We start from the raw sequence: 25160 nt of genomic DNA on the forward strand, positions 1-25160 counted from the left end.
TACTCAAAAGGTTTGGGTTTTTGTTTTCGTCTTTTTTTTTTTGAGACGGAGTCTTGCTCTGTCGCCCAGGCTGGAGTGCAGTGGTACGATCTCGACTCACTGCAACCTCCGCCTCCCGGGTTCACGCCATTCTCCTGCCTCAGCCTCCCAAGTAGCTGGGATCACAGGCGCCCGCCACCATGCCCGGCTAATTTTTGTATTTTTACTAGAGACGGGGTTTCACCATATGGGCCAGGCTAGTCTCAAACTCCTGACCTCAGGTGATCCGCCTGCCTCAGCCTCCCAAAGTGCTGGGGTTACAGGCGTGAGCCAATGTGCCTGGCGAGATGACATGTAATTATCTACACTCACTGTTAACCCTAAGAACACCATTTTTTGTGAACACAGGAGCCTCCAGGAAAGCCACTCAGAAAGCAGGTTCAGAGGACTCAGGGTGTCCCGGATCACCTTTCCAAAAGGAAATTCACAATATTTACCAAAAGTTTCTCCACGAGGTCTCTTGCCTTAGGGAAGAATTTTTCTGGAAAGTCATATTCCAATTTAATGATCTTCTGAAATATAAGATACTCGTTTCTGTAAAAATTAAAAAAAACAAACAAACAAACAAAAAGTCATCCCAGGCAGGGTCCCAGAAGCCTCCACACGCAGGGATGAGCGCCCCGGCCTCGCAGCACGGCAAACGCACCCCGGCCCCGCACGCCGAGAGCCCCCCACCTCGGCACGGCACCCAGTGCTGCCCTCCCCCACCCACCTCGCTGCTGGGAGGGACTGCCGGCCGGTGGGGTGCACCCCAACAGGCTCCAAGGCCCAGGCAACGCCGTCTCCTTACCCAGCTCGGAATGGTGGGAGTCCTGCCACAAGCTGGTATATTATGCATCCAAGAGCCCAAAGGTCTGAACTTTAAGGTAAGAGGAAAAGAAACAAAGACATGTGTAAAATATAAGCGACATGCCCAGTCCATTTCCCACTCTGTCTCCACAGCCCCAGTTTCACCTCTAATGCACTTCTATTCTTTAAGACCAGTTGCGTGTGAGGGTGGGGAACCCGCCCTCTGGAGAAGCCTCCCCGCGGCCTGGGCCCAGAGGGTCTGCACGCGGCAGGCACCGGCGGTCGCTCAGCTGTCCCCAAAGCTTCGCGGCTTCCAACAGGGCTTACCAACGTCCACACACACCTGTCATCCTGAAGCAGAGCAGAGCTCACTCCTGGCACCACGTGGCTACAGACCAGGCAGGGGGCAGGATGGGAGAGAACGGGGCTGACCCTGTTCCAGTAAGACAACCCAGAGAGCTGAAGGAAGCGCCCTCCGGTCAGCGCTGGCGGAGGTCTCGCCAGGGGCAGGAAAGTGCAGCACAGGCGAAATGAATGACCGCAACATTCACACTGGACTTTCTTTAGTGTTTAGTTAAAATGGGGAGCGACAAAACAAAACAGGCAGCAGAGCCTCCGCCTTTCAGTGTGGAAGCCGCAGAGAGAAGAGGGGTGCCGGGGGCAGAGCTGTGCCTGGCACCCTCACGGGGTCCTCTCCAGAGCGTGGAATTCACGCAGAAAGGGATTCTGGGGGTAGCTTTTCACCTCTGTGAATTATCCAATGTTTTATCATAAACACTTACTTTAGAATTTATATATATTTTTAATATGATACAAAAATAGAAGGGGAAGCCAGTATTACACTTCTGGAAGACACATGTACCAAGGGTGTATCAAATAAACGTTCAGTTAGACCAAGTCTTGCCACTTCCTGAAATCCACACCGAGGAATTCAGGGCGGCCCCCCACTCAGCCCAGCAGACCCCGTCTCGCCCACGAGAGGGACAACAGGACACCCCCACCCCGACCCCAGGCAAAGAGACCTCCTCCTGCCCATGCAGGTTGGGTGGCGCATCAGACACACGCCAGTGTGTGAATCAATGGAAACCCCTTCAACGCACAACAGTACAGAAACAGGCCCATGAACCACAATCTGTTCATGCGACAGAAAACCACACACTGATCAAGACACACCCACAGGTCATTCAAATGACCTGGGCAAGTGCCCATTATATAATCACGCAGGGCTCAAGAGCGCTTGTCCAGCGTGACTCGAATGGCATAAAAGCCACGCAAACAGCTATAAAACGCACAGAAAAAATAACTGGAAAGACATATACCTGTACGCCCAATTATTATCTGTGACTATAAGTGGGGTTGGAGACTTATTTTCTAAGAACTCTTCATAAATGATTTCTCTTTTCTTTTTTCTTTTTTTTTTGAGACAGGGTCTTACTCTCTCACCTAGGCTAGAATGCAGTGGCGCAATCTCGGCTCACTGCAACCTCTGCCTCCGCCTCAGCCTCCTGAGTAACTGGGCCTACAGGCGCTCGCCACCAGGCCCAGCTACTTTTTGTTACTTTTAGTAGAGACAGGGTCTCGCCACGTTGGCCGTGCTGGTCTCGAACTCCTGGCCTCAAGCAATCTGCCAGCCTCAACCTCCCAAAGTAATGGGATTACAGACGTGAGCCACCACGCCCGGCCTCTTTCAATTCTTTATAATAAAAGTTCTTAACTATGTTTAATATCACATGATTAAAAAATTCAAAAGCATAAAAAGAGATGCAGAAACGCCTTCCTCATAATCCTGTTCCCGCACCCCATAGACAACTACCATCACCCGTTCAGTGCCTATCCCTCCAGAGAACCTGAAACGCCCAAACGAGAAAATGTGAACACACATTCCTCCTTTTTCGCAGAGGGCAGGATCCTATGCGTATATTTGTAGAGCTGGGAGATCTTTCTGCACCAATGCTAAAGTGGCCCTCCACCCTGAAAGTAAAATCTACAAACAAGGAAACGCTAGCTCTTAGGTGGCGACGACACGCACTTTGAAAGCCGGGTACATCGCGCCCTCCACCTGTGGGAGGGACTGTCCTCTGCGCCGCAGGATGCTGAGCAGCTCATCTTCGCCTCCCCTGCTGGATGCCAGCCGTACCCCTGCTCCAGCCTTGACAACTAAAACTGTCCAGACAGGGCCAAGTGTCCCCTGGGGAGCAGAATCACTCCAGTTGGGAAGCTCTGACCTAAAGCAGTGTCTGGCCATGCTAAGAACTCAGTATCTGGCCGGCCGCCATGTCTCAACGCGTGTAATCCCAGCACTTTGGGATGCCGAGATGGGAGGATCGCCTGAGCCTAGGAGTTCAAGACGAGACCGGGCAACACAGCAAGACCACATCTCTATTTAAAAAATAATTGAATAATAATAAAAAGAGAACTCAGTATCTGCTGGTTGAAAAAAGTTAAAAGAACAAAACCGAAAAAGCCTGGAGACGGCCGAGACGCTGAGTGAGTGCTCAGCCTTTCCGCCCTCCCATCACGTTTGTGCCATGGCCCCACCTCCCACAGTTTTTCCTGAAGCTGTCCAGCTCAGAAATCCGGAACTGCCGTCCCCAGAATCATTCATTCTCTCAGAGTGCCTCACTTCACTCCAGGAAGGTGGCCCCTTGTAACCTGGCGGAGCAGGAGAGTGGCAGCGTGGGACTCCTGTGGTCCTGTCGACTCACGAGAGCGCCAGCAGCCGAAGCTGACCCCAGCCCTCAGTAGCACTTGACTAGCCCGGGGCAGGAGGAACCCCAGCCCCACCCTCATTCCACAAAACTGCTCCCTAAACTTGAAACTCCAGACTCTGATGCTGCCTCTCAGCCTGCCACCTGCCTCCCAGCCACCCTAGACAGCACCTCAGACTTCTCACCAACCCTTGCCGTCAGCTCCCTGGACATCCTCCCCCACACCGCCGGTGGTCCCCTGGCTGGGCTTCTCCGCTCTCCCCTTCCCTGACCCGCACCGGCCCTGCAGCCCCTGTACCATCTGCACTTTTTTCATTTTCACTATGGAGGCTGCCACCAAGGCCCAGCTGTGTCTCTCAAAGACCCTCATGCCTGCTGGACGCCTCCTCCCTCCCACACCCGCACCCTCCAGGGCCTCCCTGCGCTCTGCGGGACCCTGTCCCACTGCAGCTGGTGTGTGGCCGAGCAACCCTAAGGCCGGGCTCCCCGCCCTCCACCCCGACAGGGAGCAGCACCCAAGGAAGCCTGGGCTGTGTGCACACGGCAGCCACGCTTTCCTCACTCAATAGTTTTTCCCAAAGAAACGATTAGGCTGGGCGCGGTGGCTCACGTCTGTAACCCCAGCACTTTGGGAGGCCGAGGCGGGCAGATCACGAGCTCAAGAGATCGAGACCATCCTGGCCAACATCGTGAAACCCCATCTCTACCAAAAACATAAAAATTAGCTGGACGTGGTGGCGTGCGCCCGTAGTCCCAGCTACTCGGGAGGCTGAGGCAGGAGAACTGCTTGAACCCGGGAGGCGGAGGTTGCAGCGAGCCGACATCGCGCCACTGCAGTCCAGCCTGGAGACAGAGCGAGACTCCGTCTCAAAAAACAAAAAACAAAAACAAAAAAAACCAAACGATTCAATCTGCAACCAGAGAGCATCAGGAAACCCAGGAAGCTTAGAATACAACACTAACGTATCACGTGTGTGTACGCCACGAAAAATACGCTTTAAAATGCGAAATGCTAATTTATTTCCAAGTATGCTTAGCTACTTAAAGGCCACCAAATTCACTCTCTCAAATATTAATTTCTATGTTAAGGAAAAGGGAAGTACGGCTTAGATGAAAGTGGTTACCTCTTACAGGCGGACTTCTCCGTGAGCAGCTCTGGAGAAACGTACTGCGCTGTTCCCACGAATGAGTTGGCCCTGGCTGCAGAGGAGAGAGAAGGTCACACTCGGACTCACGATCTGCGACAATCAAGGGCTGCGCGGTGGGTGTTGCACATGGCGGACCATGCACCCCCAGGAGCCAGACTTGTCCAGGGCTCACCGGGACTGGCTCACGGCTCACCGGCTCAAAGACGCCTGCCTGAACCCTGGACACCGGCGCCCTGCACCCTGGCGCTCCCACCCGACACGCGCCTGGACAGCGAGCTGCACACAAATGGCCAGCACATTCTGCCGGTGGCGCCCGCTCAACGGCGGGCATGAGGACACGGCGCTGGCTGGCTCGCTGCAGGACCTGGGGTATCCAGACGTGCTCAGGCACACAATAAACAGTTGCAGGCCAGAAACAACCTCCTTTCCATCACAAACAGCTTGGGAGCTGAGGCGCTGCAAAGGGAACAAGACTCAGGCCTCCAGCCCAAGGGCCTTCCTCCATAGAGGAGCTGTGACGGAGCAGCGCCACAGCACGAGCTGGCCCGGGGCCACCACGCAGCTGCCGTCCACGCCGGCCCTGCCCGTGGGCTGGTTCTGAGTGGTCCCTTCCACCTGCCCTCCTCTGGCCAGGCTGAGAGAACCTCACAGCCTCTGCTGCGGGGACTCATTCCCTTCAGTGAATGACTTTTCTGCGGACTTCATGACTGCCCAGGTGCGGTGGCTCACCCCTGCAGTCCCACTGCTTTGGGAGGCCAAGGCAGGAGGACTGCTCGAGGCCAGGAGTTTGAGACCAGTCTGAGCAACATAGTGAGACTCCGTGTCTAGAAAGAATTTCAAGAATTAGCCAGGCACGGTGGTGCACCTCTAGTCTCAGCTACTTGGGAGGCTGAGAAAGGAGGGTCGCTTGAGCCCAGGAAGCTGAGGGTACAGTCAGCCACAATGGCGCCACTGTACTCTAGCCTAGGCAATAGAGCCAGACCCTGTCTCAAATAATAAACAAAAAACAAACACTTCATGGCTGCATTTGCATCCTGCCGGGACCCTCAATGATCCTGCCAAGAACACCGAGGACATCCGCAAACACGCACCCCGCCCCCGCCGGCCTAGAGCAAAGAAAACCAAACCAAGAGCCAAAAACAAACGAAGCCATTCAACCCTGCAAAGAATCAAAGAAATGCAAATTAAAACACGACAGCCTATCTCACTGGCAAAGGGAAAAAAGAATAAAAATACATAGCGCTGGCAGGGATCTGAGGGGACAGACGCAGTGCTACGGGTGGGGCTGTCAAATGGCATCGCTTCTGGGGGCAATTTTCCAATGAGCATCAGAAGTCACAAAGATGTTTGCCTCCCCGACCCTGCGGCTCCCTCTCCATGCTCTGTCCTTCAGCGTCCGGCGTGGCACAGCGACGAGGGCCGCGTCTGCTGGCAGGACGGGATGCCACTTGCTCCACCTACATATTCAGCGTCTCCGTTCTTTACTATAATCGAGCGTTGCTTTTGTGACTTGTACTTTTTAAAATGCCATTATTAAAAAGTCTATGATTTTTCCTCTGGAGAGATGTATATAACGCATAATTAAATGACTGAGGTTGTCGGGCAGCACACAGAGCCGTACGTGTTTTCAAACACCCACAGTGTGCACAGAGCAAGTCTGTGAGGCCAACACCCACCCCGTCTCTCGGATGAGCGCTACATAGTGAGCCGCCGTGCTGGTAGGACCCTTGCTGCTGCTGCTGCTGCTGCTGCTGCTGCTGTTCTAAGCTTCCTGCGAGCGAGTTATGGGCTTGGATCTCCCGGAATCCCTCCCTGCCCTCTCCAACCTCAGCTCCTCCTAGCTCCCTAAGGGTCTTCCCACCCTCCCTTCTTTCCTCAGGGCTTGCCCACCCTCACCCTCGATTCCTCTGCCACACCTTCCTAAAGGTGTGACTCCGAGCCTTGGGCATATGCAAAGTCACCCCCTTGGAAAAGGACGTCTGTCCTTAGTTTAATCTAGAGACAAACAGTGCCGCTACAGCGTGAAGATGGCTACCCTCGGAATGATGTTCCAAATGCATAAAATACACAGGACTATAGGAGAAAGCAATTATAATCCAATACACGTTATCAAATTATTGAAGCAATGGATCTGTGATGTAGTAATATGTGACTCGCGTGACACAGCAGCAGGTCACGCCGCAGTAACCCGGCAGCGGTGCTCGGCACAACTGGCATGGCGTCACTACCGTGATGGGACCCCTGCAGCAGGACATGGGAACACCTGTGACTTCTGATGACAGACGTTTGTTGCTGATGTTCATAATGGAAGGAAACGGTACGCTTTGCTGAAAGGTTAGTGAAAATTAGTAATTTCCTCCTATCCAGCCTCACAGATCCCCTGACTTCTATCTGTGACATCCGAGCTGAGAGCCCCAGACAGAGGGTTAGGAAACCTCGGAGACCACCTAGTTACTTCTCCCTGGGAGCTCAGAGACTGGCCAAAGCTCACGCCTCTCCAGCTGCTGGAAACTCAGGCCCAGAGCCCCACACTGGCTGCTGCTGCCCCCGCACGCCACGGGACTACCGACGCCGGGGAAAGAGACAGTGGGGTCTCGGCCGGGTTGTTGTCTCCACCCTCATCAAAGAAACTCCATGGACCACCCCTAGTCCCCAGATCTGCCAGTCATACTTGGAGGGGCAGTGGGAGGGAAGATCTGAAGAAGTGATCCTGAGCTCACGAGACACCCACACTCTCTTCAAAGCCGAGGGTGCCAGCTGCCATCTCATCCCTAAACCCACAAAGCAGCACAGAAAAACGCTCCACAAAATGTGACTACCCTTTGGACGAAACACCAGCAAACCAAATGCAGCAACATCCAAAAAGGACTAGGCACCATGACCAAGAGGATGTATGACACAGTGCAAGGTTGGTTCAAAATACAAAAAGCAATGCATTGCATCTCATTAGAATAAAGCACTAAGGAAAACACAGGATCATCTCGACAGATGCAGAAAATGCAGTTAACAGAAATTCCCCACCTCTACAGGACAAAAATATGGAATAGCCGAGGCACAGAAGGAAGGGCCCAGAGTCTGACAGAGGGCACGCACGGCCTACGGCCAGCATCATGCTCGATGGCCAAAAACCGCACGCTCTCCCTAAGACCAGGGCGCCCGGCTCACCACATCCAGCCAACACCGAACTAGAGGTCTCAGCCAGGACAATTAGGGAAGAAGACAAAAGGCAGCCAGGTTGAAAGGGAAGAAATAAAACTAGTTCGAATCACAGACGACAGGATCCTGTGTGCACAAAGTCCTGCGGACTCCACTGAGAAGCTATTACAACTAACGAGAGCTCAGCAGGGTGCAGGGCAGGAAAAACCAACTGCATTTCCGCACAATTTCCAGGAGCAACCCGAAAATGAAATTCACAATCCCAGCACTCTGGGAGGCCCAGGCAGGCGGATCACCTGCGATCAGGAGTTCAAGACCATGTTATCCATAAACATGGTGAAACCCCGTTTCTACTAAAAACACAAAAAATTAGCCGGGCGTGGTGGTGTGCGCCTGTAATCCCAGCTACTCGGGAGGCTGAAGCAGGAGAATCGCTTGAACCTGGGAGGCGGAGGTTGCGGTGAGCCGAGATCGTGCCACCGCACTCCAGCTTGGGCAACAAGAGCGAAACTCCATCTCAAAACAAAAAAACAAAAAAACACAAAAAGAAAAAAAAGGGAAGAAAATTCACAACTCTATTTTTTTTTTTTTCCCCCTGAGACAAAGTCTCGCTCTGTTGCCCAGGCTGCAGTGCAGTGGTGTGAAGTCAGCTTACTGCAACCTCTTCCGCCTCCCGGGTTCAAGTGATATCCTCCCACCTCAACTGGTCTCCAACTCCTGACCTCAGGTGATCCACCCACCCTGGCCTCCCAAAGTGCTGGGATTACATGTGTTAGCCACCGTGCCCAGCCAATAACTCTATTTAGAATAACATTAAAAATAAATAAGAATAAATGTAACAAAAGCAGCATAAAGCTTATACTCTGAAAACTACAAAGTGTTTTTGAAAGAAAGATCTAAATAAACAGAAAGACATCCCACGGTGACGGCTCAGAAGACTTAACATGGGTTAACAATGGTAACGCCTCGTAAGCTCATCTCTAGACTCAATGCCATCCCTTCTCAGATCCCGGCAGGCTTTCACTGAGGGCAGCGTTTTCAAGGCCCATCTGCATGGCAGCGTGCATGGGTGCCTCATCCCTCCTTAGGGCTGGAGAAGATTCCCTCGTTGTGTGGACACGCCACTCGCTCATCCACTCATCTGACGACACATGAGTCGTTTCCACCTTTGGGCTACCGTGAATGATGCTGTGGGCATTCTAGCACCTGTTTTTGTCTGAATGTATGTTTTCATTTCTTTTGGGTTCATACCTAGGAGTGGGACTGCAGGGTCATATGGTAATTCTATTTCCTTTTGAGGAGCTGCCAGCCTGTTTTCCAAAGTAGCTGTACTATCTGACATTCCCACCCACGGCATATGTGGGTTCCAGTCCCCCTACATCCTTGCTAACATTTGTTATTATCTGTCTTCTCATCACAGTCATCCTAGTGGGTGTGAGGTAGTATCACCCTGTGGTTTTGATTTGCATTTTCCTAATGACTAATAATGTTGAAGAACTTTGCATGTGCTTATGGGCCATTTGTTTATCTCTCCTTTGGAAAAATGTCTAGTCATACCCCTTTGTTCCGTGCTTTATTTTTTTTTTTCTCCCTCTGAGTTCCTTACATTCTGGATACAAGTCCCTTATCAGATAGATGATTAGCAGATCGTGTCTCCTATTTGGTGGGTCTTTTCACTTTCGTGATATCACTTGAAGCACAAAAGTACTTAAACTTCATATAAATCTAACTCATCCTTTTCTTGGTTGCTTATGCTTTTGGCAGTGTATCTAAGAAAACATTGCCTAACCCAATTGTCACATTTAATCCTATAATTTCTTCTAAGCGTGTCATAGTTTTCGCCCTTACATTCAGACCTCTAATGCATTCGGAGTGAACTGTTTTTGAGATGGAGTCTCACTCCGCCGCCCAGGCTGGAGCGCAGTGGTGCGATCTCCGTCTCCCAGGTTCAAGTGAGTCTCCTGCCTCAGCCCCCACTCCAAATAGCTGGGATTACAGGCGCACACCACCATGCCTGGCTAATTTTTGTATTTTTACTAGAGATGGGCAGCGGGTCGCGAACTCCTGACCTCAAGTGATCCGCCCGCTTCAGCTTTCCAAAGTGCTGAGATTACAGGCGTGAGCCACCATGCCGGCCTGGAGTCAACTTTTTTTTTTTTTTTTTTTTTTTTGGTGAGGCGGGGAGATGGGAGGCGCAGGGATGGAGTTTTCCTCTGTTGCCCAGGCTGCAGCACAGTGTCGTGATCTTGGCTCACCGCAACCTCCGCCTACCAGGTTCTAGCGATTCTCCTGCCTCAGCCTCCCAAGTAGCTGGGATTACAGGAGTCACCTGGCTAATCTTTTTTTTTTTTTTTTTGAGATGACGTTTTGCTCTTGTTGCCCAGGCTGGTGTGCAATAGTGTGGATCTCGGCTCACTGCAACCTCCACCTCCCAGGTTCAAGTTATTCTCCTGCCTCCTGAGTAGCTGGGACTACAAGCGTGTACCACCACACCTAGCTAAAAACACACCTGTATTTTCAGTAGAGACAGGGTTTCACCAGGTTGGTCAGGTGGGTCTCCAACTCCTGACCTCAGGTGATCCGCCTGCCTCGGCCTTCCAAAGTGCTGGGATTACAGGCGTGAGCCACCGCGCCCAGCCGTAAATTTTGTATTTTTAGTAGAGACAGGGTTTCATCACGTTGGCCAGGCTGGTCTCGAACTCCTGACCTCAGGTGATCCACTCGCCTCAGCCTCCCAAAGTGCTGCGATTACAGGTGTGAGCCACGTGCCTGGCCCTGGAGTGAGCTTTTGTGTATGGTGTGAGGAAGGGGTAATAACTTTTTAATGAATTAACCATCATTGGAAGAGAATGGTGAACCAATTTGTGGTTTTCAAAAATGGCATGAAAAGGGGAAAGAAGCATCTATCCTACTTTTCCTTTACAGATGATACCACGAGTTAACCCAAAAGTTGCTGGGGAGAAGTTTCTCTTTAATGAATTCCATCTCATGAATGTATCAGGCTGTGACCTTTCTGCACTCTCTAATGAGTTAATGAATTTACGCCAATTATGGCCACGAATGCTGCTGCTGTCACAGAGAGATGCCGGATAAAGAACACCCACCACCAGTCTCTGAACAGGGAGGGGAGAATCAACTCTGAATGTGACGTAGTGGCCAGGAGAGAGGACCATGTTCCACAACGCCACACAGATGCAAATGACCTGTTTCTTCAACAAACTGCAAGGGAAAACATAAAAATGGGGGAAGCTACAGATTAAAATACATGTGTTTGGACAGGAGAGTATTTAATGGCAAAAGAAAAAAAAGAAAAAATTAAAAAATGAAATTGTGCAAAACTTATTTGAATCCTGTTCAAGTGAGCAACAAAACATTATGATGTACATGAGACAACTGGAAATATAACTCTGACTGGACACTTTGAGATATTAAGCAATTACTGTTCATTTTTATGTATCAAACAGTATGGTATTGTGGTTACGCTTTTAAAAAGATTTGTATTTTAGCGATACCTACTGGAATTTTTACAGGGAAAACCGACTGAGGATGCTGGGCATCAGGTCACTAGCACCGAGTGGATTTTTTACAATAAGCAGTAATTCTCCCCAGCCCCATGCATCATAGCCAATCCTAAATGAATGCCAATCTGGAAAAGACCAAAATAAACCATGGGAAGATGGGAAGAGCTGCTCTTGGTGACAGGAGAATGGGTACTCTCTCTTTTATTGGGCAAATTCCACTTTCCATCATGCAGGAAAATCCATCTTGAAGGCAGCTCCTCTCTGTGCCGGCGGTGGGTGATCCAGCCTAAGCTAGAATGGCGGCAAGCTCAAGGCAGCTGTGGCCCTCAGGAGAGCGTCTGGAGTCCGCAGCACAGTGGGAGGCGCAATGGCAGCTGGTCTGAGGGTCTGGACGAGGGCCATGCACAGATGGGGACAGAGGAGCCACTGTAGTGACTGAAGCCCACGGTGTCCACCGTCTCCAGCCAGCCCCGTTCACACCTGAAGTCCACAGCGTCCACCCTCTCCAGCCAGCCCCGCCCACACCTGCGGCCTTCCTCTCCTTCCTGTTTGGTGAGTGGTGCCTCCACACCTGGCTGCATACCAGAAAGGCCTGCACAGGTCAGAACACAGGTTTCCAAACCCCACTCCAAGTCTGAACCTCCAAGGACACCCCGAGCTCCCCGAGGTTCTTGCACAGAGGGCACAGGCCAGAGACAGCCCAGGTGGGAAGCTTACTCTGAGTCAGCTGCCCTCACCAAGATACATCCACAGGCTCCTGTGCAAGGAGAGAAGGCAGAAGTCCTCTCTGCCAGGAGGTCCTCCTCAATCTCCCAAGCCCACACCACTGCCCTGCTCCACCTCCCACCACCTCCCCCTGCAGATACGGGGGCCACCCTACCCACCCCACAGGAACCATGGGAAAACCTGCCTCCCTCTAGGAGGAGGGCGTGGCACAGCTGCTGCACAGGTAAGGAACCTCGCTATGCCTTGCTCCCATCAACACTTTTATTCTAGATTTGAAGATGTTTTGGGGAAGCCATCTCTGCACAAAAGAAGTCAACGCAGGAATAAATTCCAAGATACTGAACTACCTCAAACAGAAAATAAGTTACTAAAATTAATCCTCCACATAAATTGTAGTTTTTTCCTTTTCCTCAAAGAAGGGGAAAAGAACCACCAACTCATCTATACACACAAGCAACCGGCCCTGGTTTACAATGATGCAAAGACTTTTAGCCTCCTGCTACCAAAAAGCAAAGGTTTATTTCATGATTTCTTCTTTCTTTTCCAGAGACAGGCTCTTGCTCTGTCGCCCAGGCTGGAGTGCAGTGGCAGGATCACGGCTCACTACAGCCTCAATCTCCCAGGCTCAGGCGATCCTCCCACCTCAGCCTCCTGAGTAACTGGGACTACAGGCACGCACTACCACGCCCAGCTAATTTTTGTTTTTTTATCTTACGTGGAGACAGGTTTTGCCGTGTTCCCCAGGCTGGTCTCAAACTCCTGGGCGCAAATGATCGACCTGCCTCCGCCTCCCCAAGTGCTGGGATTACAGGTGAGCCACTGTGCCCAAGCTATTTCACTATTTCATCAGCGCACTTAAATGCCTATTTTTTTAAGTGGCTACAGGGCAACAAGACTATCCCTGTGCCAAATACCAGATTCTAAAGAAAATCTACCCACGTAACAAACCTGCACGTGGATCCCCTGAATCTAAAATAAAAGTTGAAATTATGAATAAATAAAGCCTTGGAATAAGGGAGGGGGAAAAAAAAAGAAAATCCACATGAAGGGAAAAACGCCCAGAGCAGAGCCCAGGGAGGTGGTTCCTGAGGCTGACTGCGGGCACAGCCCAGAGAGCGGTTCCCGGGACTGACTGTGGGCAGAGCCAGCCCGCAGCGCTCCTGACCCCACGGAATGTTGTGGGCTCATCTCTGGGCAGGAAGTCAGCACAAGGACAGCAAGACACTGACAGATCCTAAGAAAGCTTACGAGACAGAAGTTCCTGTTTGGTTCAACTTTGTCACAGACAACACTGAGGGAGATGAGGTTACACTGTGTACACAGAAATAGGATTACCAGTCAGTAAGACGGTTACTATTTAACAAGAATGAGTCAAACAGATCAAGGTTTCAGGGCATGTCTGAAACACCAGGAAGACCGCCCTGGCTTTGTGCAGCTTTGGGCGGGAGGTGCGCATTCCGGCATGCCACTGGACGGGGAGGGGAACGGGGCTACAAGAGGCAGCGGACGGCAGCAGGACTAAGCCACCCTAGAAAACAAGAGGCTCCGGCTTGATTGCTGGTTTCAATCTTAGCCCCAAAAAGGTGATGTTATTTATTTATTTATTTATGAGACGGAGTCTCACTCTGTTGCCCAGGCTGGAGTGCAGTGGCACGATCGTGGCTCACTGCAACCTCTGCCTCCTGGGTTCAAGCGATTCTCCTGCCTCAGCCTCCTGAGTAGCTAAGACTACAGGCACGCACCACCACGCCCAGCTAATTTTTTATATTTTTAGTAGAGACGGGGTTTCACCACGTTAGCCAGGATGGTCTCGATCTCCTGACCTCGTCATTCGCCCGCCTCGACCTCCCAAAGTGCCGGGATCACAGGCTGCTTTTATTTTTTATTTATTACTACTATTTTTTAACAGTTGATCGCTCTGTTACCCAGGCTGGAGTGCAGTGGGATCATCCTAGTTCACTGCATCATCAATCTCCCATTTCAGCCTCTCGAGTAGCTGGGACTACAGGTGTGTGCCATCACACCAGGATGGTTTTTGGCTTTTTTGTAGATATGGAGTCTCACCATGTTGCCCAGTGGCTGGTCTCAAATTCCTGGCCTCAAACGATCCTCCTGCCTCAGCCTCCCAAAGCCCTAGGATTACAGGTGTGAGCCCCCATGCACAGCCAGGGTGATGTTTGAGGATTCTCAGAGAAGTTCCCAGATCCAAGACAAGATCTTAGGGCCTCCATGACTGTGCAGAGATGAAAGCACCAATTGACAGAATCTCAGCCAGAGCCCTGAGTGTGAAAACACAGGGCTGGAAACGCCCGGAAGGGAAAGATAAGGCCCGGTGGAGGAAACGAGCAACTACCTCAAGGTGCCGAGAGAGGCCCCACAGGCACCAGCTGGGTACCTCCCAGCACACAGAATACAGGGCCAATTCCTAAGAAACAGAAAAGCCGAGCTGAGTCCGGAGGGCCTGCCTTGCTGAAGGGCCTGCTCTCCACCCAGCTGTGCTCTCCTGCAGCTACTGGGGTCCGGCTGGCCGTCCGTGGAGACGAGGCCAGAACCACCACCGCTCTGTGCTCACGGTTCCCCTTTTCCACACGAGAGCAGCTACAACAACACGGTCACTTCTGTCTGAATCTTTCCTCCACCAACAAACCTGCACTCACGTCCCTCCAAACCGGGCTCCAGCACCTCTCACCCCTACAGAGCCCTCTATGGAGGCCTTTCTCTGATGGGCACCCCAAGCCCAGGCAGAGGCCCATGCACCACTTGGAGGCCCTTGGACCCAGCCTCTTGACCCAGACAGACTCCAGCAATCACCCGAGGTTCATCTTCAAGGTCACTTATAATGCACACAGCAGCCTTCAGCTTCCGCAAACCTCATCCCAAGGCTTTATCTTCTCTCTACCCAGCACTCCGGAGCAGTCTTCGGAATTTCAACTGCCTTTCTTTACACCTCCAGAGTTTGTGATTTCTACCCAATAAGCACCTGAAGGGCATCGAGACGCCCCCGGCCGGCTAAGACAACCTAGGCCACTTCTCTGGCCCGAGTGGACTTTCAGCAACGTCTCCGACGGAGTTGTCACAACATGGTCCAAGGCTAGAAACTACCCCTGGGAACAGGACTCGGAGGCTTTGTGATGACAAACATGCACGTGGCCAGCAGGGAGACAGACGGACAGGTAACGGAGGGAGGGCACTGAGGTACAGGGATGTGCGCCCCCAGATACTACCTGCAATACAGGCAGGAGGAGCCAGGAGCTGACCACACCGGCTCCACATCCTGCACGCGGATGGCTGGGTACGAATGTGGCCCCCTGCACTGTCCAGAAGACGAGTAGGGAGGATGAACCAGAGCAGGCGCTGAGGATGAACCAGTGACCTCCCGCTCTACACCAACACACGCTGCCTGGGGCCCCCCCCCTCCCCAGGAAGACCTGCTGGCGTGGCAGGGTCTTGCCCAGAGAAAGTTCAAGATCTGTTTGAGAACAGCCAAGGTATCCCCACCTCAGTCGCTGATGAAGATGACACAATGCAACACACTCCTCAGAAGTCGCTTTCCATCTGAAGCACAGAGCCGGGCTCTGCTAGAAATAAAACTCACACACCTTGTTTGCTCTCTGGGGATAAGACTTTTGCTGTTCCAAAATCTGTGATCTGGATGTGCATATCTTCATTTAACAAAATGTTTTCCGGTTTAAGGTCCCTGTAAAAGTAGATTTTCACATTTGAGAAGAAATACTTAAAACAGCAACATTATTACATACTCTAAATTTTGCTGAAAACAAAATGAACGAATGAATGCATATGATCCTTACAGACTGACAACCAGGGCTACAGGCCTAAAGCTCACAAGCAACAAGTGTTGACTGTACACAGTAGGGATTCACCACCTCACATCTCCACGTCATTCTAATTAGCTTTTTAATGAAGTAAAATCTACCATTTTTAACGCACAAAATGAAAGCTATGCACACTTCTGAGCTGACTTTATCAGAAAGTCATGAAAAATGAGACCAGAAAGAAGTACACACAGAAGCTACAACTGAAAAAGATAAAAAGCATCAGTCAAGATGGTGAAAAGAATCATTAGCTCGCCAAGAAAGACGCGCGACCATTTGATGTGGTATTTGCAGGAGAGCCTCTCCACGTCAGCGCTCCATGGACGTGCGGCCTCGCCTTGGCGCTCAGGCTGTGGCATAGGCAGGCATCTCAGTCACACCCATCCAGGGAGCACTCCAACCAGGCTGACCTCAAGGGCGGGGGCCATCTGGGCATCGGCTGTGGCCTGTGAGCCAAACGGTCACTGGCCCTGATCATTAAACTGACGTCCTGCAAACCCCACCCAGCCACCCCCGAGGTTACCTGTGAATGATGCCCTTGCCGTGCAAGTACTCTAAAGCAGACACAATCTCAGCCGTGTAAAATCGGGTACAGGTCTCATCGAATGAACCGATTTTGCGAATATATTTAAGTAGTTCTCCATTTTTGGCATAACTAAGGCCGAAATCTGAATATTGTGCAGTTAAGGAAGTGTAAAAATCCTTTGTTTTGTTTTGGAGCAGGTTTACTCCGTTGCCCAGAGTGGAGTGCAGGGGCACAATCATAGCTCACTGCAGCCTCAACCTCCCTGGCTCAAGCGATCCTCCCACCTTAACCCACCCAAGTGGCTGGGAATATAGGTACGCGCTACCACGCCTGGCTCATGTTTTTTATTTTGTAAAAGCCATTTTTTGAAAACTAACCTTAAAAGTCTGATAAGAATTTTTAATTAAATGCAAACTGAAAGTACCCGTGGCCCAAGACAGTCATGTCACTGGATCTGACGGGCATCCCAGGCCCCAACTCCAAGACGAGGCACCAGCACGATGAGGGGTTTCTCATCAAGAACACCATCACACGGTCTCGAGGAAACAGGAACAGAGCCTCTCAGCCCCGACTGCCCCTCTGGCCCCTGGCCGTGTTTACGGCCTCAGTGAAAGGGAACCGCTGGAGACAGGGCCTACAGACGCCAACCAAAAAGCGCATATAACTCACGTGCAGGCTTCAATGCACAAAGATCCTGGGGGCCGGCGGAGCAGGGTCGGAGAGCGCGGCAGCCCCTGCCCTGAGACCCCGGCTTTATGTGCTGCGCGTCCACGCGTGGCACTGCCCCTTCCATGCAGGCTCCTTCCGTGGACAAAGTGACACATTTTGTTTTGTTTTGTTTTAAGATGCAGTCTCGCTCAGTCGCCAGGCTGGAGTGCAGTGGCGCTACCTCGGCTCACTGCAACCTCCGCCTCCCGGAGTCGAGCAATTCTCCTGCCTCAGCCTCCCGAGTAGCTGGGACTACCAGCGCGTGCCACCATGCCCAGCTAATTTTGGTATTTTTAGTAGAGACGGGGTTTCCCCATGTTGGCCAGGATAGTCTCCATCTCTTATCCTCGTGATCTGCCCGCCTCGGCCTCCCAAAGTGCCGGGATTACAGGCGTGAGCCACCACACCCAGCCAAGTGACACATTTTGTAAGACAAAAGCCATTTCGTGAACTTCTACACTCATGAAGTGTGTCTGGGAGGCCCCCTCCTCTGGGCACCACTGCCCTACGATGGCTCCATCTGTAGCCTCCTTTTCCCAGAGGACTTAAGACCGACAATAAATGGATCCCAGATACAGATTCCCCTGGAAGCGGCAAACGTCCATCCCCATTACCGGAAACCTCCAGATACTTCACACTTACTGGCAGCCCAGGACACGGGGACCCAAATCCTTGCCTGCCCTGAGCAGTGGCTCTCGAGGCCAGGAAGGGGGGCTCGTGCTCAGAGCCAGGCTGGCCTGCCTGCTCAGTTCTGGCTTCTGTTTGCCAGGGTACCATCATCTCCCACCAAGGATGAACCTGAAGCTTCAGGGCAACGAGGAGAAACCCAGAAGGGAAGGGACTTGCAACCAAGGCTGCCCAAAGTGGCCCCTGTCCAGGCCCATCTCTAAATACAACCCACACCGAGGATGCCTGGTGGGGCAGAAGTCCCTGGGTCTCGTTCCTGTCAGGGGCGAGTAAACCTTCACAACCTCCCGGGGCTTTGGAATTTGACTTAATGACGAAGGGCAACATGGACCACTGGACAAAGACCTGGAGTTCCCACTACCTGCACCGCTCTGGCCAATCCCATTTGGAAATCAGTCAGCAAGATTCGCTCTCCTCTGGAATCTGAGCCCCTGGGAGGAGAGGATGGGAGACGTCAAGCGTGTGCAATTCTGTCGCAGCCTCACAACCAACAAGCAGCCGTGTTCCGAGGGCTCTGCGGGAAGCCCAGAGGGACTCCCGTGGCTCAAACGGGGGCAGAGACATGCAGGGCCCCGGGGCACGTGAAGGTGAGAGACAGAACATACCGTGAAGCAGCCACTGACAGCGAGAGACAGAGGCAGGAACAGGGATGACACTGGAGGACAGCAGGCCTGCCTGGAGGCCAGCATTCTCTAAAACCTTCCACAAACCAAAAGCAAAGCCCGCCCCGGGCCACGTGCCTGGCAGCTGCTCAGTCACTGCCCTGCTCCTCTCTAGGCAAAATCCCAGGGAAGCACCTTGCGTCGTCTCCATTTCCTCACCTCTTACTCTTCCTTGAACAGTCCCCCCAAGAAACTGCCTACCCACCATCAACACCTGGCACAGGGCAGATCCACGGGTCAGGCTGTGTGCACCTGACTGCTTCATAACCCCTGGGTGCGCAGCCAGCACCCTCCATCAGAAACCATTTGATCCCGTGGCCTCTGGGCCTCCATCATTCGAACTCAGGAGCAACACCCCATCACAATCTCCTGTCCTCGGTGGGCCCCTCCTCGTGTTCACCCCTGCACTGGGGGAACCCAGGCTCCACTCACAGAGGAGCCGACCTCTGGGCAGCCTGCCAGCTCGCTGTGAAAGTCCTCACGGCCCTGACTCCTCCTGGAGCTCTGCTGGCAGCACCTAAGTGCCCACTCAGACCTGAATGGCGGCACCAGCGGATGCATGAAATGCCAGCCCAGCACCCGCCCCGGTCTCTCCCAGCTCAGCGGCAGACACCGCTGTGCATTAGGCTTGAGGGCCACCTCCCAGGAGCCGCCCGACTCCATTCTCTTGACCAGTCTGTTCATAAGACCTCAACCACGGCCCCTGCCCCTGCTCTCCTGCCCATTCTCTCACCCGGCCTAGGAGCAGCCAGAGCAAATCCCACATTCCCCGCCACAAAGAGAAGGAAGTCCAGACTCAGTGCCAGGATGCCACGGCTCAGGGGCCCAACCCACCACAGCCTTTCATGCCCCCCAACACACACTCCTGCCCAGGAGTTTAAAGAGCCCCACACTGCCGCCAGCCCCTACCCAGCCCTAAGACTCTTGGCAGCATATCTTGCTGCCGGGAAGCCTCTCACACGGATCATCAGTGCATGTCCAGCTCCTCCACCAACATCCAAGCTTCTCGACGGCAGAGACGCCACCCGGCATACCAGCACTTTCCCATCACCCATCAACCTGCACTTGGCAAGCACCTCCAAACAAAGAGAGCACACACACTCCGCCGGCAGCCGAAGGAGCTGCAGGATGGTGCTAAGAGTGGGAGCAGGCCAGAACAAAGCTCTAACACAGAAGAGCCGGGTGCTCGGAAGAGACGGGGAGGACTCAGGCCCCTCCCCAGGCAGAATGGGGACGCCACCGCACTTGGGCCAGCTTGGAGGGTAGCGGGGGAGGAAAAGAGCAGATGCAGACTGCACCTGCTGGGGGCGACAACGGTGTGGCGTGGCCAGCCCAGCCACTGGCAGGCCCACAGGTCAGCTGGATGGGGCAGAGGTGGGGCCCACCCCAACCGCCACCGGGCCTTGCCTCCCAGATTCCTGAGCCAAGGTTTAATAACAGAAAAGATGGCACTCTAGGGGAGCAAGGGACACCGACCAAGCAAGCCGCAGCAGAGAGGACTGTGCTGGAGCCACATCAATGGCTTCTCCGGGAGGTAACGTCCTGTGCAGACTCACGGCCACACCCTGGCGCTGCCTCGGCTGCCTCCCTGAATGTCAGCGGCCTGAGGGACCCCACTCGGCAGGGAGCGGGGGCTGCTTGTGGGAACACACAGGGTCTGATTCCAAGTGAGAGGGGTGACTGGTGTGGCTTCAGACGGCACCAACCACGCAAAGGATACACAGCTTCTCGTCGTCCTGAAATGTGAAGTAAAGCTTAACAAAGAAGGGGTGATCCAGGCGCGACATGACATCCCGCTCTCTGGTTACATACGGGACCTTGTTCTCTTTTATGATATGTCGCTTCTCCAGAATTTTAACTTCAGGTGAGAGAGAAGTGAGTTACTATCAGAAACAACAAAAAACACTAAAGACATGACTCACAAAGGTAACTGGTACAAATTAAAGTCTTTCAAACATTGTACACACCAGCCTGGTGGTCTCTAAAGCCAACAGTGTCCTGTACCCTGAAATCAGCACAGAAACCCCGGCCCTGCCACCCCGGCTGCCCTGCACGGAGCCGCTGGCCCTGCTCCCAGACGCACAGCTCCCTGCAGCCCATACTCACTCGCGTATTCTCTGGAGGTTGCCAGTTCTCAAGCCAGGACAACCTGGTTTAGAAAGAAAAGGAGAAAAAGAAACACACAATGTAATAACCGGGACACTGGGTCTGACAAGTCCCTCTGCCCCACGCGCACACTTCCTGTCCCCACTGAAGGCTTGAATCTACCGTGAAATATTTTGGGTCTTGTACTGACAAGTAGAGCTAAAAGCCAATGCTCGTGTTGATGTGTTCTAACAGCTAAGAGAAAACATATCCATCTCTCCATTGTTTTCAGAAGCTTCTTGATCAGCTGTAATAAGTCCTAACGGTGCAACACAAGTATAAATTCATGAGCCTCTTCGACTGCCACGCCCTTCACCAACAGTAGGAGTGGTAGGGCACAGGGGCTTCTTCGAAAACAATATGTCCTTCTAGTATACGTTCATTGCAAAGCCTGCCCTGAATTTTCATTTTTGGAAATAATTGTTATCATACATTTCGTATGATGGCGCTTGCGGATACCATGAAGAGAGCCTGGCTGTAAAGGACACAGGGAGCTAAACCAACAATGCATGGCCCTGTGTGCCCACAAGAGGGAGCCACCTTCCCAGGATGCAGCAGGCCTCCTGCCCTGTCCTCTCCTTAGCACCCCTGAGCCCTGCACTCAAACCCCACCTCGGAGACAGAGCACTCCAGCAGGGCAGGCATCCCAAACAGGGGAGAGACCCTCCACTCGGACTAGCCTGGGGCACACCCTGAGGCACCAGACTGGAAATTCCTGGTGGGCCCACAGTTTAGCCAGAGCGCGTGAGACAGCTGTGCCAGGGAGGCCCCACCACCACCAAGTGGTACACAAGTGTCTCCTAAGACACCCACAGGGGGACGGCCTGAGGAGCAGGGAGCAGAGGAAACCTGTCCCGTTACATTCCTGGGGGCTGGCAGGAAGACCTTCAGGAGGCCACAGGGCCAGGTCCACCTGGCCCTGGGCTGTGAGCCGCAATCCGGGGCAGGACTCCTGACGGGACACGTCAGAAGAGATCCTGGAAAGCACCACGTGAGACGCCCTGCGGCGCTCAAGAAGAATGAAGTTGGATTCTGGGGACTCTACGTACTCAAGATCTTCCCAGAGGAATACGCCACGCATGGATGGCTCTCAGCTGCCGGGGAGAAAGGGGAAGTGGGCCGGGCAGGGCTCCCCTCTCTAGCTTATGTGTTTCTGTGAGGTCACGTTTCTCCACAAGAGCACGTGCTAGCTTCATAAGTAGAAAAAAGGAAGAAAGAATTGTGAACGAGCACTGATATTTAGTGGAACCCTTTCTAAGGGGATACTGATGTCATCTTTCTGTTGTCTAAACTCAACACTTCACAAGCAGGTTTCCTACAGGAAGGAAGGATCCTCTTCCAGAGAACGGCACGTGACGTGTCCCTCCCTGGAGGTTGTGACCGTCCTCAGGGGGCCTCCCGGCTCTCCAGTGCTGCACCTGGCTCTGGCCCAGCCTCCTAACTATCACTGTCCTTTCCCCCTCCCCTGGAAATCAACTTTTATGTGATCTCTAGTTCAGGAAAGCTGAGAGACAACTGAGGGTAACACATGTAATCTGAGACCCAGTACTGTGGATTCCAAACAGCCCCATGGAGGAGCCTCCAGCTCACCGTGCTCTCCCGGGCACCTCCCTGCTGCAGGTTCAGAAAGACACGGACCACAGCCCCTGGAGGGACAGTGCCTGCTCTCCACCCATCTCCAGAACCCAGGGAAACAGGCAGTTTCACAAATGAGTCTTCCTTTTTCAGTCAAGATAAATGTAAGGGCCATGTATGGTGGCACATGCCTGTGGTCCTAGCTACTCAGGAGGCTAAGGCAGGAGGATCGCTTAAGCCCAGGTGGTGAAGGCTGCAGTGAGCTATGATCACACCACTGCACTCCAGCCTAGGTGACAGAGCAAGACCCTGTTTCTAAAAGCATAAATACATACATAATAAAGTTAAATTAAAAAGAGAAATATAAGGAAGTAAAACTGAGGCCAAGCACAGTGGCTCACGCCTGTAATCCCAACACTTTGCAAGGCTGAGGAGAGACACTCACTTGAGCCTAGGAGTTCAAGACCAGTCTGGGCAACAAAGTGAGACCCTGTCTCTACAAAAAATTTTAAAATTGGCTGGGCACGGTGGTGCATTCCTGTAACTGCAGCTACTTGGGAAGCTGAGGTAAGAGGATCACTTGAGCCCAGGAAGTCGAGGCCGCAATGAGCTATGATCATGCCACTGCACTCAAGCCTGGGCGACAGAGCAAGACTCTGTCTCAAAAAACAAGTAAAGCTGAGAAAAGAAGAGGCCTCTTCTTTCACTGGGTGGTTGTAAGCAGCCATGCAGAATGCCCAAGGTTTTCCAAAGAGTTTCTTCTTCCTGAAAGGATCTGAGTCCCCAGACTTCGGGGACTAGTCTCGTGGTTGAAGGTATTTTTCATGAGCGCATAATCCTTTTATAAAAAACTTGTCATAAAACCTGCAATTTAAAAAATCTAAAGTATAAGGGCAGCAAAAGTTAACATTAATTAAAACAATATGTTGGGAATATGGGTAAGCTGTATTTCACGTTTTTCTTTGCATTGTGAAATATTTCATATATGTAAAAAAGAGAAAAAAGGAAAATAAACCTCACATATGGTTTCTCCACAAAGGTCAGGCAAGAAAGAATTATTCAGGAACTCACCGAGGCCCCTCCAGTGAGGTGCCCCCAGGGCTCCCTGGAATGGCCCTAGCACACACACGGCGGCCACCTTGGCGACCACAGTGGCGGCACGGGACTCTGTCTCTTTATAGAGGCCCAGATGGAGACAGTGCACCCCGAGTTGCTCAGGCCTCCCCTCAACCTGTTACAACCTTCACTAAATCCACAACCACACACGGCTTCATGGGTCCCACATCAGCAAAACGTCCCATGTCGGCTGCTTTGAACCTTCATTTCTTTGCTTTCAGAGGAAAAAACACCCCGAGACAGGTAACAAGTGTGACGTGACAGTACTGCGACAATACTCCTGTTTGTGAAACTCGGAACACAAGAATCTGGAGGCTGTGTCTCCAGCAAATGTCCAGAGCGTACTGTTTTATGTATTTAAAAAAACAAAACAGAGAAATAAGAAAAGGTCAATAAGTGTCCCCAGAAACCTCTGGAGAGATACTAACTTTCAATCTAAGAAAAAGAACAGGTTCCCAGGGCCCTGCCAGTGAGACACAAGGACACAGAATGTAACTTGCTGATGCCAGGTTAAAATGAAATTAACTACATTAGAAAAAACCTCCACAGACCATCAAGAGATGTGTCTAACGTTCTCATCTACAAAACCAGGTTACATATTTAGCCACACTCATCACGTGACCTGCTTGGGGGGTACCCAGCCCCCAAGTGGCCTTCACAACAGGTGACACCCCTCAAGGGACCTGAGACCTCCTGCCCGGAAGGACACCAGCCTTGCTTGGAGTCTCTGGCAAGCCCCGAGGAAGGTGAGCCTCCCCAAGGAAATCACGTGCATTAGACACAAAGCAGCAGCAAACACTCACCGTGGAAAAAGAGCCTTCCCCAAGAATTTTCCCAAACTTGAAGTCCTCAGGCCGCTTCTTCCGAGGCTGCGGCGGCGGTGTGCTCCAGGGAGCCGGTGCCAGGCCGAGGCTCGGATGCGGTGCCGTCCATGGCGGGGCCCTGCCTGCTGCCACCAGGAATGCCAGGGGCTGTGCTGGACTCAGTCTGGGTCCTCACCATTGATGGGGATGGGCAGGAACATAACACCACTCTGGACTGGATGGGTACGGCACCATACTGGGGGACTGTAAAAAGTAAAGTAGAGGTTCTTCTTCAAAGACTTTCCTCCCCATTTAATTAGGAATAAATAGTAACTTCTCTGAGAAGCAAAACGTATTCAAAGACCTCTGCTAACATTCTTAAATATCTACTAGCCGTGATAATCAATGTACTTTATGTTCTCAGCTCCCACAATTTAGCCTAAATACTTGCCCTAACATGCTTATACTGGTCCAATCAAACCAGTTCGTCTTCCTTATTTGAAAGTGTTTTTACCTTTCTCAGCATTCCGTAAGTTACTTCCTCCTTCCTTTGTTTTCTTCTACCTTTGCCTCTTTTAAAAGTTCTAAGTTGCCAGCCAATCGGGAGAAATACAGAATGTGAGGTCCCATTCTAGCCAATGGAAACTGGACACAGCAGTAGGTGGACGCGTCAGGTTATAAATGACCCTGTCTCCTTTGTTCAGTGTACTCTCGTGGCAAAATTGCTGGTGAGTGTACCCTTTCTCCAGGAAATAAAAATGGCTTTACTAAATAAATTACGTTTATGTTCAAGTGCTGTTTCTTTATGGCACCAGGGAACAATTTTTTCAAACAGGACAAAGAGGAAAAGGAGGTAAGGCTCAAGGCAGCTGCCTTGTTCTCAATGCACGGACTAAGGTATAAGGACCTCATCTCAACGCTCAAAAACAAACCCCCAAGCACAGGGCAGGCCAGCTGAGCCCCACGGTCCGCTGTGAGCTGCCGGCCTCCTCTCCCGAGTCCTGGCCGTGCCGTGGCT

General features: G+C 52.1%; 2 protein-coding genes across 7 annotated transcripts in view; one reads left to right on the forward strand and one right to left on the reverse strand.

Moving 5' to 3' along the window:
- The window catches only part of LOC112129400 (putative 3-phosphoinositide-dependent protein kinase 2), a 38831-nt gene extending 14445 nt beyond the window's left edge, over window positions 1-24386 (reverse strand). Inside the window, 9 exon segments of the mRNA XM_024233670.3 lie at window positions 477-573; window positions 830-898; window positions 4661-4736; window positions 15687-15784; window positions 16444-16588; window positions 20224-20361; window positions 20610-20652; window positions 24143-24221; window positions 24223-24386. Coding sequence (XP_024089438.2) covers window positions 477-573; window positions 830-898; window positions 4661-4736; window positions 15687-15784; window positions 16444-16588; window positions 20224-20361; window positions 20610-20652; window positions 24143-24221; window positions 24223-24341 — 864 coding nt within the window. The 5' untranslated portion in view covers window positions 24342-24386.
- The window catches only part of LOC100452783 (BTB/POZ domain-containing protein KCTD5-like), a 38851-nt gene extending 13917 nt beyond the window's left edge, over window positions 1-24934 (forward strand). For 2 of the 6 annotated variants that reach the window (XM_063717514.1, XM_054534610.2), the window contains 2 exons: window positions 12813-12898; window positions 23263-24934. In XM_063717514.1, coding sequence (XP_063573584.1) covers window positions 12813-12898; window positions 23263-23343 — 167 coding nt within the window. In that variant the 3' untranslated portion in view covers window positions 23344-24934. Of the gene's footprint in view, window positions 1-1148; window positions 12899-15040 lie in introns of all 6 variants that reach the window. The other 4 variants (XM_054534612.2, XM_063717517.1, XM_054534614.2 and 1 more) reach the window with 4 other exon arrangements.
- The last annotated feature ends 226 nt before the right edge of the window (window positions 24935-25160 follow it).

This window comes from Pongo abelii, chromosome 18 (genome assembly GCF_028885655.2).
Source record: "Pongo abelii isolate AG06213 chromosome 18, NHGRI_mPonAbe1-v2.0_pri, whole genome shotgun sequence".
NCBI lineage: Eukaryota > Metazoa > Chordata > Mammalia > Primates > Hominidae > Pongo > Pongo abelii.